The following is a 20813-nucleotide window of genomic DNA, read 5'->3' as shown; positions in this document are numbered from 1 at the left end:
ACAACCGATTAGTCATTGTAAGCTTAAGATGTCAACAGGGAATAACCATCCAACCAAATATCATGAAGATAGTTATTGGATATTGTCATAGAGAAATCCGGTACTGTACAACACAATCTATCTTTACAAGTGAGTTATCTACAGAATGCAATGCCATCGACATTGAACCACATTTATACGAGTATTATTACAAACAGAATGAAACGATAACCGTTAGAATGTCGAATACAACCACAAGTGAATTTCACAATACCGCCGAAGTCGATTATATGCGATATCCAACTAGTAACCATTGAGGAACAACCGAAACCAGATAAATATGATGGTAATTTGTTATTAGGGCAAGGAATATAACTGAAAAAAACTCTTAACAGTACACAGTTAAAGGTATGTAAGTAGTTGATTGTTGAATATTCTAACATCTTCAGCAAAGGCGATCAAGATGTAGGTCACACCGATAGAGTGAACCAGGTATTGATATATACAAAGAGAGACCATTCAAGCAGTCATATAGGAGAATACCAGCATCCATGAATGACGAAGACAGGTCATCCTTACATCAGCTTATAGACATAGGGATTGTTAGACCTTCCCGGTCACCTTTTTCATCATATATAGTCCTCGGCAAGAAGAAATAAGGAGCATTAAGAATGTGTGTTGATTACCGCAAACTGAAACTTCAGACAAAACTTGCTTATGCTTTTCCGAGCATCAAGGAATTGTTGGAGTGATGCCAGAAAAGCAAGTTTTTCTCAGTTGTCGACACGAAGTCCGTATATCACCAAGTAGAAATTCTTTAAAACACAAGGAATGGACTGGTTTTTTTTCTCTGTAGAACCGTTTGAATTTTATTAGTTTAAACAGATGTCGTTTTGGGTTGATGAACTCCTCAGCGACATATCAAAGACTGATGGAGACTTTCTTGGCTAAATTCAACTTAAAAGTGGAACGAAAGATAACAGAAGGACAGTCATAGATTGAAAATAAACTGACAACGCCATGGCTAAAAATAAAAAGACAAACAGAAGGCCGTACTTTAACCTATAATGGTTTACTTTTTAAATTGTTATTTGGATGGAGAGTTGTCTCATTGGCACTCACACCACATCTTCCTATATCTAAATAATAGTACAGAAGACACAACATAGAACATAGAAAACTAAAGAATAAGCAACACGAACACCACCAAAAATAGGGATGATCTCATGTGCTTCGGAAGAGTAAGAGTAGGCAATCCTGCACCACGTGTGGCACCGGTCGTGATGCTTATATTATTACAAATCCGGTAAATAGCCTAATGCAGTAGGTCAGAGGGGAGGTATTGTTGTTACGACATAGGGAACATATCCGATATCATCTGTAAAACGGTTATTCTGATGAGTCTTTTGTAGACGAAACGCGCGTCTGGCGTATGTACAAAATTTAGTCCTGGTATCTATGATGAGTTTATTTACAACCACTGTGTCGATGCCACTGCTGGTGGAGATTTATTTCCCCGAGGGTATCACCAGCCCAGTAGTCAGCACTTTTTGTGCTGACATGAATTATCATTGATATGGTTATATTTATAAATTAACTGTTTACAAAATTTAGAATTTTTGAAATACTAAGGCTTTTCTACCTCAGGCATATAATAGCTTCGCTGGATTTGGCAAAACTTTTAGGAATTTTGGTCCTCAATGCTCTTCATGTTCGTACTTTATTTGGCCTTTATAACTTTTTTGGATTCGAGCGTCACTGATGAGTCTTTTGTGGTCTAAACGCGCGCCTGGCGTATGTACACAATTAAGTTTTTGTATGTATGATTAGTTAAGTCACAACCACTGGGTCGATGCCACTGCTGGTGGAGATTTATTTCCCCGAGGGTATCACCAGCCCAGTAGTCAGCACTTTTTGTGCTGAAATGAATTATCATTGATATGGTTATATTTATAAATTAACTGTTTAAAAAAATTAGAATTTTTGAAATACTAAGGCTTTTCTACCTTAGGCATATAATAGCTTAGCTGGATTTGGCAACACTTTTAGGAATGTTGGTTCTCAACGCTCTTCAACTTCGTACTTTATTTGGCCTTTTTAACTTTTTTGGATTCGAGCGTCACTGATGAGTCTTTTGTAGACGAAACGCGCGTCTGGCGTATGTACAAAATTTAGTCCTGGTATCTATGATGAGTTTATTTTATTATTCAATAACGGTCAATCAACTCGTGATGGCGTTCGTAAAATTGATGAAGGGCTGATTTCAACTTCATTATTTGGAACTCTTGGTTAAAAGCTTCCTTGTGAGCAGCAATTCTCTATCAAGGAAATCGTGATAGGAAATACAAGCCCGGTAATATAAGATCTGTTGCATATTTCTTGACAACATTATCATTTTTTGAAAGACATTCGAAGAGCACTGGAACATTTACAGCTTGTGTTTCAGGTTATCAAAGAGTCAAAGTAAGTGTAATTTTTTTAAAGGAAGGTAAATTACATTTGTCATAGAGTATCTGAAGAGGGACCAACACAATACAGACCAAGTAGTTAACTGACCTCAACCAACAACGCCGGATGATGTACGTAGTTTTAGGGTTTCGTAAAATACTACAGAAGATTTAGAAAGATTTTAGTTAGATCAGTAGGCCATTGACAAATCGTATTCCTACCCACCACATAAGAGAGAATTCCTTGCACTCAAGTGGGACATCTGCGACAAGTTCAAGAACTTTATTTACGGTCATTAGTTTCACAGTCCTCACTAACAACAATCGAGTAACCTATGTTTTGACCACCTCAAAGTCGGATGCAGCAGGACATCGTTGGTTGATAGCATTCAACTTGAACAAACATTATAGACCAGGACAAAACAATGCAGATACTCTTAGCCATCTACCTATTACCATTGGAGCGATTCAACCTATCAGTAATTCCATGTTTTCAAGGTCCCTCATTGAAAACTTGAAGCTCAACCAGAGTTAGAATTAGATGATTACGATCCAAGAAGAACAGAAACCAGGAACCTTATTGACTGGGAAAAGGTTCAGGATTTAGATCCTGACCACCACTCAACGAGCACCTTTTGTGAGCATCATAACTAGTTCTCCGTTAGAACTAGTCTGCATGGAATTCTTGAAACTGGAACCATCCAAGGCAGTTCATCAACACTTGTAAGTGATAACAGATAATTTTACTAGATTTGCAATGGCATTAATTCCAACCAGAAACTAGTAAGCCAAGACTACTGCTGAAACGTACAATCACTTTATTCTCCACTAGGGGATACTGTAGAGTACTAGTATTCACTCGAATCAAAGAGCTTATTTTGAGGTTAAGGTGATTAAAGATTTGTGTAACATTACTGGCATGAAAAAAATCCAGAACTATCAGCTACCATGCTATGAACAATATTAAAAATGTTAGGATCATTGGAACCAGACAAGAAAACTGATTGGAATGATTATGTTGCTCCACTAGTTAACGCCGACAACTGTTCACGTCAGAGTAAGTTGTAAACAGCAGTGAAATGTGCAATACTAATAAAAGATTTATGTTATTTAAAAAAAACTGTTCACGTCATGACAGCACGGGACAGACACCTTATCTGCTTATACATGTATTTGGTAAAAATCCAATATTGCCAATTGACGTAGTATTTGAATTAAGAGAGAACAAGTAGGACCCAGGCTAGAGTGCAAGTGAAGATAGTTGCTTTCAAAGAAGGGAAACACAAGTTGGCTGACAGATGGGAGCATGATCCCTATCATGGCATCAGTAAACCAAACAGTGACATACCAATATTTTCAGTTAAGAAGGAAAATGGCACAGGAATCTACTCCTTCCTATATGATTCATAAGTAACACACCAACACTTGATTCTAGGATAAACCGAAAAAGACCAACACCTGCAAAGAGTAGACAAAACAGAAGGAGCCGACCACTGAGAATGACTACTCTGAGGATACAACATCTGATGAGGAATAAAACTTTGGAAATGTCGTCATAACAACCATCATTGAAAAATTTCCAAACGTTGAAAATGATGAGTTACAAAATACGGAGATAGGATAGGACGCCCAATCTTCAGCAGACACTATTAGTGTTGATGAGGAACTGACTTCTGAAGATGAAAGAAACGCTTCACAAGATGAGATTGTTCAAGTAAATACAACCTGAACATAAAATAGCAATAACTGATCTTATTCATTGTTTGGAAAATTATGTGTTGGTGTTAAGGTAACATTTTTACGGTTATAAAGACATTAAGAAATAATGTATAGACAATAATAGTGATGAAGACTGCATTTTGATCTTTATTAAGATGCCATGGATGAGTTTGCTCCTTCAACTTTTTAATGTATACGGTAAAAACTTGATAGCGCAAGCGGGAAAAATTACAGCATTTCCTTACCGTCGAAGTTCAACACTTGAAGAAAACACTCGGCCTGATTGTGTTTTGATAGTTCATGAGATATGCAAGACAGTCTTTAAATAAACGAAAATTTATATAGCGATTATACTCGTTTTGTTATTTAATTCTGGTACAGTTGTCTCCCTTTGGTCAGTAGACTACAATTTACAAACAATTAGTTTTTGTCATCATATAATGATAATGTAATAAATAGCAGTGGCATATGTAGTGTTATCCGTAGAACGATTCATATCAAAACTAAACATACAAAGAGAAATCAATAAATTTCCGAGGCGAAGCTATGTATCTTGAAAATGGAAGCAGAATTGTTAGTGGAACGTGGACTATACGTCTTGTCATTGCAAAACCCTAGGCGAAGTTATGTTTACGCTTTTGGATATCAGGCAATTTATGTTTCCAACAGTTTGTTTGAATTCGACTTTCATATCATTTTGTACCGCCAGTAAAACCCTTAATTTTTCGGGGATGATGGAAGTGTGTAAATTCTTAGCCAAAGAATTGATGTGGTATGAGTGCCAACTCTCCAGTTAAAAAGTAAACAATTATAGGACGAAGTATTGCTTTCATTACGGAGCCTTTGTTGATGTCGAACAGAAAGTATAAAGGTCCACAAAATGACTACTGTAAAACAATCCAAACAGGAAAAAACACGAGAAAAACTTATGAACCACATCATCAACCGACAACTATTAAACAAAATGTTCTTGACTGGTTTCTAAAGAGTTCAAGAAAAAGGCACATCAAAAGGAAATTAAAAAAAAACCTCATTGGATGTTTTTTCTAAAGTTCGTTGCAAAAACTTACAAAGAAGGAATTTTCTATATAAAATGTTGTTACAAAAAAAAGATCATCTGTATATTTTTTTCACAAATTAAAATAAACCAAATACTAGAATATACGCAAGCGGGAAGATAATGGGGATGGGTAACTTCATCACTTGTTATTAAAATAATCTGGTCGGACAGATTCAGGTGCAAAACGGCGTAGCTAATCTTAAATAGTTGTTCATTGATTTTGTCTGTAGGCTTACTTTTTTTTATTTATGATCATTAGGTATTTGATTGTCTAGCAGAGAACTATTTAGACCTATTTATATCGTGTGTTTCATAAAGCATGATTGCATAGCGTTTATTAGTTATTTTTAGATATTCCTAACTGGCGTAAATTCACACAAAACCAAAATGAATTGTTAGATTTACCTCAATCTACTTACTAGTCAAAAGAACTATGAAGCTCTTTTCACGAAACAATTAAAGATAATAAAATGATCCTAAGCTATTTTCAAAAGATTCGTTGAACTTTTACCTCCGCTATTTTGTCGCAAGGAATGAAATTTATATCTGAGGATACCTAAATCAAAATATATACATTCTTTTAAAATGAGCATATATATTTAGTCTAAGATTTTTAATGATTTTTTATATTAGTTGACAGTTTCTTTTGAACAAGCTGTCAGTAACATCGAGTCCTGTCAGACCAGTACTTAGTGTCTTTTTGTTGTTGGGATATTCAAGTACCCGGCAACGTCCACTCTTGTGGTTTTTTTTTAGATGTATGATATTTGTATGAAACTGATGGGTTAGGCCTTTTTCAACTGATTTTTACAGCTTTTTATTATGCTGTACTGTTACACCACTGTCACGGGTTAAGAGGATGGTTGGGATTCCGCTAACATTAACATTCTAGCACCACCGCAATCTGTCCAAAGTCAGGAGTCTGCGATTTCATAGGTTGCCGTTTGTTGATGAGTAACATATTTGTTTTTCGTTCATTTTTTGTACATATATTCGGCCGTTAGTTTTTCGTCAGAATTGTTTTTCATTCGTCATTTCGGGGCCTATTATAGCCGACTATACGGCGATGCTAATTGTTGAAGTCCGTACGGTGACCTATAGTTGTTAATTTCTGTGTCATTTGGTTGCTTGTGGAGAGTTGTCTCATTGGCAATCATACCACATCTTCTTTTTTTTAAGTTGAATGTGTACTGATTGATAATTAAGTGTTAGATGCATGATTATTTGGTTGATTTTGGATTTGAACTAGCTGTCAGTAACTGCGAATACTCTCAGATCTTTACTTAGTGTGTTTTTGTTTTGGATGTACAAGTACCCGGCCACGTTTACTCTGTGTTTTTGTTCGATGTATGTCTGTCTGTACCCACATGAAGAGTTAAACCTTTATTAACTAAATTAAATAATTGTTCTCATGATGTCCTGTTACACCGCTGCCTAAGTACATTCTGTATGTGACTGTTCAAAGTCGGGAGCCTGTATAAAAAAGTACACACCGCTGTCTAAGTACATTCTGTATGTGACTGTCCAAAGTCAGGAGCCTGAATTTAGTTGTTGTTTGTTGCTGTGTAACTGATTTGATTTTCATTATTTTTTCTTGTACATAAATTATGCCGTTAGTTTTCCGGTTTGAATTGTAATTCGTTTGTCATTTCGGACCCGTTTTATAGCTTATTATGCGGTATGAGCTTTGTGTTTTGTTGAAGGCCGTACGGTGGCCTACAGTTGTTAATTTAAGTGAAAATGGTCTCAGGTTGCCTCATTGGCAATTATTTAACAAATTTCGGATTTTTATCTTCTGAATTTATTAAATTTACATTTCTTGACGTTAAATATGCAACATCAGTTTGAGTTTGGGTAGTTGAAATTAACCTTGCTATATATATACAATTCCATCGAATATTTATATCCTAATAATCGCGTTTTAATTATTTTATTCGTTTCTTTATTGTAGGACGTGTTTGCGTGATACAGTTTGTTTTAATCAGTTCTATTTGATCCCGATCTATTTTGAGAAATGATTGGTTTGAGGTTTTGAGTGTGTATGTGTGTGTGTTTTTCTTATTATTATTTTGTATATGCCTATCTTCTATAGTGTTTTTTTTTTTAATTCTTTAACAGTTATGTTGTAATGCTATTTTCGCAATCTACATTTGAGCGATGATGTAAAATATCGCAGTCTTTCACGTGGAATAATCGTCAAAGGTGACCACCGATATGTTCCAGTTGTCGTAGCCATACAATCCGGTCCTCTTTCTTTCGATTGTGACACCAACATAGCCAACAAATAATGTGTTTCTCCAAACGTATGCTCGCCATGAGCAACGCGATGAATGCCACATGTTGAGCAGGATCTGTCTACCCTTCCACAGCAGCTGAGAATCCCTTGGTATTAGAAGGGTACAAATTACGAAGTATCTAGTTAATGAAGTGGGGGTTTTTTTCATGGTGTAATGGTTTGTCTTCGACCGAGAAGGTTTTTATCTTTGATACTAGTACATGTATGTTCATATTGGTGTTGTGAGCGTGTGTCGTAAAAATTAAACATGGTGTCTGATTTAAACTTTGCTATACAAAAGATATAATATCTCTCTCTTGTGTTTTGTATTGAGACATAGATATAGAAAACTTCTTTAAATATTTAAATAATTTATATCTATTGATCCTGTGTTTCTCTTTCTTAGAAGCCGCTAGGCACTTTCAATAAGTAGTTTTCACAACATATTTACTCTAAGGTATTCAAAACGTTATTACAACAAATACGATTAACAAGACGGAAAGAAATATAATTTGTCAGGAGTATTCTTTGGATAAAAAGTTCCCCATCAATTAGTTGGTACTTATGTTGTAATGCTATTTTCGCAATCTACATTTGAGCGATGATGTAAAATATCGCAGTCTTTCACGTGGAATAATCGTCAAAGGTGACCACCGATATGTTCCAGTTGTCGTAGCCATACAGTCCGGTCCTCTTTCTTTCGATTGTGACACCAACATAGCCAACATATAATGTGTTTCTCCAAACGTATGCTCGCCATGAGCAACGCGATGAATGCCACATGTTGAGCAGGATCTGTCTACCCTTCCACAGCAGCTGAGAATCCCTTGGTATTAGAAGGGTACAAATTAGGAAGTATCTAGTTAATGAAGTGGGGTTTTTTTTCATGGTGTAATGGTTTGTCTTCGACCGAGAAGGTTTTTATCTTTGATACTAGTACATGTATGTTCATATTGGTGTTATGAGCGTGTGTCGTAAAAATTAAACATGGTGTCTGATTTAAACTTTGCTATACAAAAGATATAATATCTCTCTCTTGTGTTTTGTATTGAGACATAGATATAGAAAACTTCTTTAAATATTTAAATAATTTATATCTATTGATCCTGTGTTTCTCTTTCTTAGAAGCCGCTAGGCACTTTCAATAAGTAGTTTTCACAACATATTTACTCTAAGGTATTCAAAACGTTATTACAACAAATACGATTAACAAGACGGAAAGAAATATAATTTGTCAGGAGTATTCTTTGGATAAAAAGTTCCCCATCAATTAGTTGGTACATTTCATACATGGTTACAAAATGAAATAGCAAAGGCAATCAAATTCATAATTCGACGAAGGAGAGAAAACAGAACATTGATAACAATGTCAAAAAAAATTAAAAAAAACAGTCCATCAACATTATAAGAAAAGTAAAATTTGAGCAACAGGAACTTTTTAAAAATCGGATCAAATTCAGGTGCTCTAATATATATATCTTGTTTATGTCATTGGTTATTATTTTATGATCTAACAACTTTTATTCCTAATCGTACCAAGTGGGGGTTTTTTAAAGGTGGCGAGAGCCCAACCCTCTCATAAACTGGAACAGTGGAGCAAAGTATGAAAATCGTTTGAAAGGGACTTAAATCATCAGATGGATTCAAACAGGAATACATCTACCAAAAAATACAGAGTCGACGTGGCAGTGTACTTATACATTCCCACAATAATAAGACATTAAGTATAGATCTGAGAGTACTCGCAGTTACTGACAGCAAGCACAAAGCCAACAACATGTTAATAAGTACATATGCAACATCCAATAGTTTAAGGGTAAAGACGTCATTGTTTCCAAATATTCGGGCTTGGTAAAAAACAAATATAAGGATGTGCTATCCCTTTGAAATCAGTTTTCTACAGGTACCACCAATTAAGGTTCGTAACCTAAATATTAAAGAGAACCACAAGCAGTCAATGTATCACACATTTTCAATGAGGAGCAATATGTGCCCGATGAAAACATAGTAGATAAACTCGTCATAGATACCAGGACTAATTTTTTGATATACGCCAGACGCGCGTTTCGTCTACAAAAGACTCATCAGTGACGCTCGAATCAAAAAAAGTTAAAAAGGCCAAATAAAGTACGAAGTTGAAGAGCATTGAGGACCAAAATTACTAAAAGTTTTGCCAGTAGACTGAGAAGCGAATATTATTTTTTTATTAAATTTTTAACTTTTTATACTGATATTTTCATTTTTATTTTTTTTTTAATGCTCAGGTGGCACATTGATAGTAAAAAAAAATTACAGAACAGTAAATAGAAATAGTAAATAATGACCCCTAGGTCACATAGGACTACAGGTTTGTTCATTGGAAATCATATTACATTACCTTATTCTAATATTTCACTTCAAAACGTGTTACGATAAACATTTTTGTCTCATAACTGCAAAATTTAGGGATGGTAATAACTGAATATGTATGCTTTTAACATGGGAAATGAAATAATTTGTAAATCCTATTAAGTATTTGTAGTGTTGTCAAATAGAATCAAATAAAGACCGCAATTGGCTACTTAGTCCAAATGTCATTAACGACGTCAAACATAAATGACAAGCTTAAAACAATTGATGTTTTCATATACGAATATCCTTGGATCTAAGTTATATTTAAAGTACAATTTATTAGTTGTAAGTGAATTACAATGCAGGGGCGTAGACATACTAAATGTTGCAGCCATTTACAAGTTCACAGACCAATTTAGGATAAATTGCTGTTTAATAGTAAAAGTACATCGGCTTTTATGATCAAATGGATAAGAAAATATAACATGCAATGTATAATAATTGTCCATAAGCTTTTCTTTCTTATTCATCTGACCATTGCTTAAAGATGATAATTAATAAAACACATGTTATTGCCTAAATCCTGTAAAAAGTTATCATTAAGGTTACATTCCATTTGACAAAAGTTAAGTTCGTTCATTACAAAAATATTTTATATGTAATTTCCTTTGCTACCAAACAATAGGCATTTTGGATTTCTTTATATTACTACCAATCGCTCACTTCTGTTGTGTTTTATATACTTTTGTTTGCCTCTTTGTCTTTTTTCTTTCTTTTTTGGCGATGGCGTTGTCAGTTTACTTTTTTAACAAATGATTTTACAATTATTCATTCGTTCTCCGGCAATGTTGGTCGAAGTTGACTTTTACCAGTTTCTCTATAAAATATGGAGATGTGGTATGGCAGCCAACGAGACGCTAAAGGAGACAAAAAGAATAGAATAAAAACAGCGGATGTAGTCCGTTGTTACTGTATGTATCTACTCTGTTATTTACTTGAAGAACAATGTCAAACACATTTTCGTTAGCGTATTTCAGGTCAAGCACACAATCACACACATAAAGACATTCACTGTTTTTGTTCATAAAGCCCTACAACTGTCTCGGTTCTAATACACCATTGGCTTTCAAATATTCGGCTTTGAGCGTTCGGACGATTTTAATTTATAAAGTGTAACAGCTGTTAAATGTTTTCACTGATTCACTCACAGTTTTAATGTAAATATGATTGAAAAGCGATGTAGGGTATAGGACTATGTGGCATCACTCGAACGACAAGGGGAAAAAAGCAATAAAACAACATCAAGGGGTCAACAAACGATTTTTAAAAAAGAATTCTAGTAAAAGGATTATTTGATTGATTTATTATTATGCATTTGCCCTTAGAGACGTGAACACATCGGACACAAAGTTAACACACTCAAAGTGTTTGTCACACAATTTACACTATCAAAATCACCACCACATGCAAGCCAATGGACGGCGAAGTAATCTAGTATAAGAGCATTCGTCAAGATCAGCAATCACTAAGACAAAGGAGGTTAATGTAACCTCCTTGCTAAGACAGACATAATAAATATGGATTTTAGTTTTGATGAGGTACATAGTGAATTCATTTTTCTGCAACAGATTTTCGTTTGAAAGCACTTTTGAGACTCTTCCATACCCGTCGTTTCTTTTTAGGAGTTACTGCAGCATGATATGCAACACTAAATATTTCGTCCATTCCATTTAATTCTAGTGCACTACATTCTAAATAGTCTACAGCACCAAATTTCTTAGCTAGTTTCTTTCCTTTTGTAGTTTTAATACAAGCGTCTGTGATATCTGTCACTGAACCACGTAAATCAGTTTGTGTCCCTACGAGAATAAATGGGGTATTGGGTCGGAATTCTTTAATCTCTGGAATCCATTTTGTTTTGACATTTTCTAATGAGTCTTTATCCTCCACAGAAAAGCAGACGATAAATACATCCGTGTCATAATACGATAATGTCCGTAGTCGGTCGTACGTTTCCTGGAAAAACAACAAAATCATCTTTAAAACATTTCCTGTTTACTGTTCACTGATCACAATCATTGCAGCTAATGTGAATCACCTACTTCAATTTGCTACAGGCTTGTTTATAAGGAAATAAGAAAAAATAACTGTTCATTAATATCATAATGCTCATAATTGAGTTTTTTATGTTCAAATTTATATTTCTTGATTTGGAACTTACAAGATGTAAAATGTTGTGTTTCTTTGGATATATATGTTCATTTTTTTATATTGGCGTTCTCTTTTCTTTGTGTCTCTTGCTTTATTTTCCCTTATTTCAGTAGCAATTGTAATGGTTTGAATTCCCTAGTTTTCAATGAGAAGTATCAACAGAACTGAATGAGCAATGTTAATCAAAGGAATCGCTGTGTAGAAGGATGGAGTCTCTTTTTTTTCTTTTCCTTTTTTTGGTGTTCTGCAGTCAATCCGTTGTAGGTCTTCATATGACACATTTCTGAAGTACTTTGGTTTGAAAATGTTATTTTATCCACTACTTACTTGGCCTGCTGTATCTGAGACCTGCATTTTTTCTTGTCCATTGTGAGTGTGAATGTTTACTAAAATATAAAATTATCAAGTATTGAATCCTGTACATATCAATAATATCTATGTGTATACATCAACAAAAATAGTAAATAAACACTTGATAAGGGTGTTTTACCACAGGCACTTGTCTCAGAAAAAAAGACAACGGCTGAGACAAGTGCCTGTGTGTTTTACAATGTTGCTGAAGACTGTAGTTCAGATGGTTAAATCAAAGATAAAATTCTGTAATTACTATGGGGTTAATGCACACAAATAGACATTAGACATTAGACATTATTTTATTTTTCCAATCATGGGTCCTTGTCAGGCAAAATACAAAAACATCATAATACAATGATTATATAAACAAATATAATGCACCCGATTGTGAAACACTCAAAACCGTAGAGGTCGAATTTATTTAACCTTGTCCTTCCTTGTGTAATACGAATTCCAAATAGGGTGCATTTTAAATCATTTATAAGTTAAATTATATCACTTAATGCAAAGAATGATTCACCTCTCATTGTTTACGTAATAATTTGAAAAGACTTCATAATTTCTTCCCATTCATGCATATAAGATGTAAAAGTAGAGTTTAACTAAAGCAATATCTGAATTTGAAGCATTTTCATTCAAGTCAAGTCAAAGGGTCAATTTCATTTTTACTGTGGGAGTGTGTATGAATTTATGTATATGTATATTACCTGGTCTTTTACTTGAAGTGCACCTTATAATTTGACACGTTATAAATGAAAGGAATGCTACTGTTTACATGTGCCTGTCATTTACAAACTATTTATTTTAAAAAGATCCTTTTTAACCGGGTAGGATTGCTATCATTTTACAAGTCAGGAACAGATCAGTTTACCAGACAATAAATATTTTAAGATTTATTTTCTCTTTTCACTAAAAACACACAAAAAAATATTGTTCTATTAAGATTAATAGTGCAGGTTCCCTCCGGGGTAATATTATGGTGTAATAGATTTTTTATTTAGATAAGATCTTTAACCTTTATTAAGATGAAAAGTTTGTGACAATTTTTGCTATTTGTCTGTATTAAATCACATTGCATCTTTTGGGTATACATGTAGCTCATCGACCACATTTCAAACCCCACATAATCTGTATTATTTGGTCTTCGATGAAATCAGATTATTTAATCATTTACAAATTGCTTCCTTGTATGTTTGGTTTTTGGAGTATCTCTTCTTAGAAAGTATCCACACGATGTCAGGTATTCAATACCTATTACTACCGCATTACTAAATGTAAATTTCCATGTGCCCTTTGTAGGTTAACATAGGCGGATCCAGGGGGCCCTCCTCCCCCTTTTCGTAGGAAAAGTTTAAAAAAAGGAGATGTGGTATGATTGCCAATGAGACAACTCTCCACAAGAGACACAATGACACAGAAATTAACAATTTTTGGTCACCGTACGGCCTTCAACAATGAGCAAAACCCATTTTACATAGTCAGCAGAAATGACAAATGTAAAACAATTCAAACGAGAAAACTAACGCCCTCATTTCTGTACAAAAAAAAATGAAAGAAAAACAAACACATTAACAAACGACAACCACTAAATTACAGGCCCCTAACTTGGGACAGGCACATACACATAGAAAGTGCCCGGGTTAAACATGTTAGCGGGATTCCAGCCCTCCCCTAACCTGAGAGAGTTTTGTACCAGTACAACATAAGAACAAGCAATAAAAATCATTTGAAAAAGAATTAACTCTTCCGATGGATACAAATAGAAATACAACTCACAACATAAAGAGTGGACGTGGCTGGGTACTTGTATATCCCAACAACAAAAAGACACGAAGTACTGATATAACAGTACTGTTTGTTGTTTTATATATAGTTAAATATGTAGCCTTTTTCTTTTGTAAGGAACCAAAAGATCATTACCTAGAAAAAATAAAATCAGCAGCACGTATTGTATGGGGGACATTTGCGGGATGTATAAATACGCAGTCACATCACGAAGTAATAGGACAAGCATTCACCATGATTCACTTGCTACATTCGTGAGATGTTGCGAGAAAAACTATCAGATTCTTTACGACATGTATTCCAAATGTCCCGTCACAAATGGAACTGGACATTTTGAAAGCAATTAACCAATCTTTATTTACACTAATAATATTTAATTGAGTGTAGGTGATTAGTTTAAGTTGTTTCATTGTCATTCATGCCTCTTCGGTTTATATATATTGTGTACAAGTTATCATGTTGTACAAATTATATTTAGCAAGTTATTAGTGATTTATGAACTGCTTAACACAAATGGATGATGCAAGCACACAGTCTTTTGTTTCACACATGTCTGTTACATTTTCTACTACATGGTACAGTCTAATACTGAGCATTGATACCAAAAGCATTATAAAGACTTTTATGGACATGAATATGGTTTAACGAGAAGAAAATCGAATTTAAACCATTCAGGTAATCCGCATTTCTAGTTTGAGAAAATGGCACTAAATGTTAGGTTGAAGTATTTCAACTTGAATTTAAAACATTAAAATGGTACTTTTAATATAAACCTGTATCACCTAATGCAAAATCTTATTACTTGTACAAAAGCCCTGTACATCTTGTACACAACATATATACTAGTATACGTATACATTTTAGGTATTGCTCGTTTATTTATTTTTTCCCTTTATCCGTATGATACAGAAAAAAACAGATGCTTTTAAAGAAAAGTCAAACATAGAACCATATAAAGCATTTGATAAAAGAACATTATAGAGGTAAAATAATGATTTTTACCTCGAATACATGGTGTTATTTTAATTTAATAATTATTTATGCTCATTATTTTTCTCACTAATTCTTTTGAAATAAAGCATACCACAATATCATATGCTTCTTACCAAATTTTGAGGGAAGTAGTCGATAACAAAAGGGATGAACTCAATTTTCCAGTTTTGACCTGATGCTTTAACTTATAAACCTAAGTTTTCTGACCAGAAACTAATAAACCTCAGATTTCTGACCAGATACATGGAGCTATAAACCTACTTATAAACCCAAGATTCCTGACCAGATTCTCATAAACCTATTATTCCTGGCCAGATACTCATGAACCAATGATTTCTAACCAGATACTCATAAACCAAAGATTCCTGACCAAATACATGTTCTTAAAAAAACTATGATTCCAGACTAGATACTCATCAACCTAAGATTGCTGACCCGATACTCGAAAACCTTAGATTTCTGACCAGATACTCTTAAACCTAAGATTTCGGATCAGATACTCATAAACCTAAGATTTCGGACAAGACACTCAAAAACCTAAGATTTCGGATCAAATACTCTTAAACCAAAGATTTCTGACCAGATGCTCATAAACCTAAGATTTTGGACCAGATACTCAAAACCTAAGATTTTGGATTAGATTTTTATAAACCAAAGATTTCTGACCAGATGCTCAGAAACCTAAGATTTCGGACCAAAGATTCCTGATCAGATTTTCATTAACCTAAGATTCCTGATCAGATTCTCTTTAACCTAAGATTTCTGACCAGATAACTATAAACCTTATATTCCTGATCAGATACTTATAAACCTAAGATTTCTGACCAGATACCTATTAACCTTATATTCCTGATCAGATACTTATAAACCTAAGATTTCTGACCAGATACTTGTAAACCTAATATTCCTGATCAGATACTTATAAACCTAAAATTCCTGAGCAGATACTCATAAACCTATTATTCCTAACCAGACACTCATAAACCAAAGATTCCTGATACTCATAAACTTGAGATATTCCTAACTTTATTTTTTCTTATTAAAGACTGCTGCCAAAAAAAAAATACGGAATCCATGTGCTCAACCAATAAGATTTAATAAAGACTTGGAGTTGAAATCTTAGGTCGTTAATCTCAATTTTTGATATATTTGTAACAAATGACCACCGAAATGTAACATTTTGTTAAAGTATCAATATGTCGCGAGTTACTCCTAGTGGATTTTCATCATGTAATCCGGCGGATGCTGATGTAAGGAAATACACGGTAAGCCTCCAGGAGGTCCTATTTATAAAAGGGGACACTGTCACACAAATTATACATAAGTTTTACTTCGACATGTCAAGTACACGTCATAAATGACTTTTAGTACTTTAAATACATAACTTAGCTAATCCTTTATATTTTTGTATTGTTCTGTCTAAACAATCGATTCTAATGTTATTTTTAGTTCTGACGGCTTTGTTTCTTGGAAAACTTAAGTATCCTTTATATTGTTAGTTTTCTCATATCATAAAGAATTCGCGATCGATTGGATAGTTCTTTTTCCTGATTGAATTGGACATTAGATAGCTATTAATTCTCATGGCGAATATCATCTTGATGAAAATTTGTGGAATAAGTCTCAATTAAAAGAAGCGTTTAGGCATAAAGAAAAGCATTAAAGGCAAATAATAAAAAAGAAGAATACAACATATTACAATAACTATTACATTTCAAATGTCGTCGTTCTTTCAATAAAAAAAAATATGTTGTTTTTCATTCCAATTGTATATAATTTTACCGGAAATATTTCAAAAAATATTTTAAACTTACCTAAATAATCGTCAAAGCATGTTGGTTCATATGAAGTCATAATTTTTCCTGTGGTATAACTTAGAATCATACTAGTTTTCCCGACCCCTCCATCTCCGACTAATACACATTTCACTTCTTTCGGTCCTTTCTTCGTCATCATATTTAGTTTTAAATCTCCATTTTTGAATTGTATATCTATCTGTTTAAGACAGTTAATTATAGTACAACTATAACTGGAATGACGTTACGATCGACTTTTTCCGGTCACGCCTCACAAGGTTTCATTAAGATAAATAACTATTATTAATTTTGCAACGAGACTAGATAAAGTGACTCACAAGTATTGCATATGTCCTAACATATAAAAATGTATGTTACGTATATTATACAGATATTAAGAACAGCAAGCTTGTTTTGTCTCACAACGGTTTATATTCAAAGTCACTTCAACATATATCCCACTAACTTTATACAAGTTTTATGTCGGAAGTGTTATAAAAAGTCCGGATACAAACTAAGTTCTTATTCACCGAGAAGATGTTGGAAAAATGTCAAGTGGCGGCTATCTGAACTGAAAACTTAACAAAGACACTATCAAGACAAAGGACGATCAATATCTCATCCAAATTGTAGGCGTGTGGATTTGATTAACTTGGGAAACTGATGGATCAAGCTATAGTTCATTCTGACACGGATTTCTTATTTAAAATAAGAATATCCACGATAAAAGACTTATGTCCGATACATATGATACTCTGTAACACTTATTTAATATCACATTCATAATATATTTTAACAATATCTATACCACTTGAAGATGCATCGACACAAAACACTTATGTTCCCACTGTAATAATAAATGTTTATGTTGTCACATTTATGATATTTTTAATCATGACATAACATATAAAATGTGGTTTAGTTCCATTTTAGTACTAGTACTTTTTAGTATATAAAATATGGAAGGAATGTAGTCAGGGTTTGACATTAATGTATAATACAAAATTAACAATAACAATATAGCTTTCAATATGTTTAATACAGACCTCCGTTTTGGTTTTGTTGCTGAAAATTTTTAACACATTTGGTTGAATTAAGTATTAAAAATACATCAATAAACTCTTCATAGATACCAGGAATGAAATTTTGCATTTGGATCAGACGCGCGTTTCGTCTACAAAGGACTAATCACTGACGCTCGAATACAAAAAAGTTTAAAATGCCAAATAAAGTACGAAGTTGAAGAGCATTGAGTACGGGGCGCCGAATGGGACTCTTGTGGTTTTGTACTCAAAATTCAATTTTGTACGGACAAAAGTGACTTTTGTTCAACAAAAATGAGTTCAGTTTAACAAAATTTGTATCATACTACAAATTTAAAATTTTGTCATACAAAATTATCTATCATCGGACGAAAGTCACTTTTGTCATGACAAAATTCATTTTTGTTACACAGACTTGACTTTTGTTACCTAATTTGAAAATTGGGCGACAAAAGTAAATTTTGTATTCAAATTAGTTTAGTTTGGTTTCTGTGAACTAATTTGCATACAAAATCGACTTTTGTTACACAAAATTGAGTTTTGTGAGACAAAATTGACAAAATTGACTTTTGTCTCAACAAAATTGACAAAATTGACTTCTGTCTCAACAAAATTGACAAAATTGACTTTTGTGAGACAAAATTGACCAATGTGATCAACAAAATTGACCAATGTGATCAACAAAATTGACAAAATTGACTTTTGTGAGACAAAATTGACAAATGTGAGACAAAATTGACTTTTGTCTCGACAAAATTGACAAAATTGAATTTTGTCTTAACAAAATTGACAAAATTGAATTTTGTCTCATTGAATTTTGTCTCAACAAAATTGACAAAATTGCATTTTGTCTCAACAAAATTGACAAAATTGAATTTTGTCTCCACAAAATTGATTTTTGTCTCAACAAAATTAACAAAATGGACTTTTGTCTCAACAAAATTGACATAATTGAATTTTGTCGTCACAAAAATGAATTTTGTCGTCACAAAAGTGACTTTTGTCTCAACAAAATTGACAAAATTGACTTTTGTCTCAACAAAATTGACAAATTGACTTTTGTCTCAACAAAATTAACAAAATTGACTTTTGTCTCAACAAAATTGACAAAATTGACTTTTGTCTCAACAAAATTAACAAAATGGACTTTTGTCTCAACAAAATTGACATAATTGAATTTTGTCTCACAAAAGTCAATTTTGTCTCACCAAAGTCAATTTTGTCTCACAAAAGTTAAATTTGTCTCACAAAAGTTAATTTTGTTTCAATAAAGTCAATTTTGTCTCACAAACTTGAATCTTACCTCACACAATTGACTTTTGTGATTTAATTTCCATATCAGGTAACAAAAGTCAATTTTGTATGCAAAATATGTTTATATTTGCATACCTTTTAGACAAAATTGACTTTTGTCATGACAAATATGAATTTTGTCTACAAAAATGAATTTTGTCATGACAAAAATGAATTTTGTCTACACAAATGAATTTTGTCATCACAAAATTGAAGAAGTTCTCACAAAACAAGTATGTAGCACATAGTTTTGTAAGACAAAAATGATTTTGTTATGACAGAATTGAATTTTGTACAAAACCACAAGAGTCCCATTCGGCGCCCCGTATTGAGGACCATAATTCCTAAAAGTTTTGCCAAAAACAGCTAAGGTAATTTATTCATGAGGTAAAGTTCGAAGTTTTGTAAACGGTTGATTTATAATTATGATCATATCAATGATAATGCATGTTAAGACAGAAGAGCTGAATAATATGATATGAATGGTATCATACTTTAACGTAAACGTAAAAATCCAGAATAATGAACACATACATGTACAATGTATAAACCATATATGTTGCTAATTTACTTCCATCAGACTTTATTTTAAGGTGTGTCAGGGGCGGATCTAGCTATTTTAAAAGGGGTTGCCAATCATAGAGAAAGTTTTTTTTTATATAAATATGTCCTCATTCAAATCAAATGCAATGATCGTTAAAACGGTGTGGTCCAACCACCGGACCCCCCCCCCCCCCCCCTCCTTTTTTTGAATCTACCACTGTGTCTCAGGACAACCTTTTTAAAGGACGTAAAAGATCTTTAAAAACCTTATTTTTGATTTTTTTTTTTTTTTGCATACTAGTAGCATGATTTGCGATAATATCTTGAAACAACTTCACAAGCATATCGTTAGTTAATTCAATGCAGACAGTTTCGAAAAACCGCAGTCGTCCCTGTAATAAACAAAAACTTGATGCAGGTAACAAAGTAAATTGTGACTTTGAAACATAATTCTGTATTGTCATCATATTAGTACTAGTTAGTAATTTGTTTGGCATTGGTGTTGTGTGTTCTTTCCTTTTTGTTTTTGTTTTGATCTGTTCTTCCCTTTGTCCTTTGGTGTTGTCAGTTTTTCCTTTGTCTTTTGTTGTTGTCTGTTTCCTTTGTCTTTAGGTGATGTCAGTACTTTCCTTTGTCTTATATACATATTCATTTCTCTACAGTCTCAATTTACTCTTGAACTTATCTTAACAATTTATGTTTTAAAGAAAAGACTTCAAAGAAATTGCTAAGCTATGATTATGTTTCCAAATGAGTAAGGCATCGAGAAAGAATACTTAAGTCAGAGTATTCAGAGAAAATACACAATACACAAAGAAATAAAATAAAATGTGAGAAATATGGGATATTGAAGCCCGCATCCAGGTGCGGGATATTCTTTCTGTGTTGAAGACTCATTGGTGGCCATTGACTGTTTTCTGCTATGGTCAGGATGTTGTCTCTTTGACACATTCCCCATTTCCATTCTCAATTGTATTATCATTT

General features: G+C 33.4%; 1 protein-coding gene across 1 annotated transcript; it reads right to left on the bottom strand.

The window, feature by feature from the left end:
• Positions 1-11151: 11151 nt before the first annotated feature.
• On the bottom strand, positions 11152-17620 carry LOC134711661 (cdc42 homolog). The gene is made up of 3 exons (XM_063572422.1): positions 16969-17620; positions 12350-12408; positions 11152-11827 (listed from the first exon to the last, which is right to left on the bottom strand). Exons 1-3 carry the CDS (start codon positions 17108-17110, stop codon positions 11423-11425), a joined length of 606 nt encoding a protein of 201 aa, XP_063428492.1. The 5' UTR covers positions 17111-17620; the 3' UTR covers positions 11152-11422.
• Positions 17621-20813: the final 3193 nt, after the last annotated feature.

The sequence above is a fragment of the Mytilus trossulus genome, chromosome 3, assembly GCF_036588685.1.
Source record: "Mytilus trossulus isolate FHL-02 chromosome 3, PNRI_Mtr1.1.1.hap1, whole genome shotgun sequence".
Classification (NCBI taxonomy): Eukaryota; Metazoa; Mollusca; class Bivalvia; order Mytilida; family Mytilidae; genus Mytilus; species Mytilus trossulus.
This window is presented reverse-complemented; position numbering and strand designations above follow the sequence as displayed.

Excerpts from the sequence above, each read along its gene's own strand:
- LOC134711661 (XM_063572422.1), bottom strand. The coding sequence starts at position 17,110 with ATGATGACGAAGAAAGGACCGAAAGAAGTGAAATGTGTATTAGTCGGA. Across the intron at positions 12,409-16,968 it reads ATGCTTTGACGATTATTTAG|TAAACATTCACACTCACAAT; the intron begins GTAAGTTTAAAA and ends TTTATATTTTAG. Across the intron at positions 11,828-12,349 it reads TCTCAGATACAGCAGGCCAA|GAAACGTACGACCGACTACG; the intron begins GTAAGTAGTGGA and ends TTGTTTTTCCAG.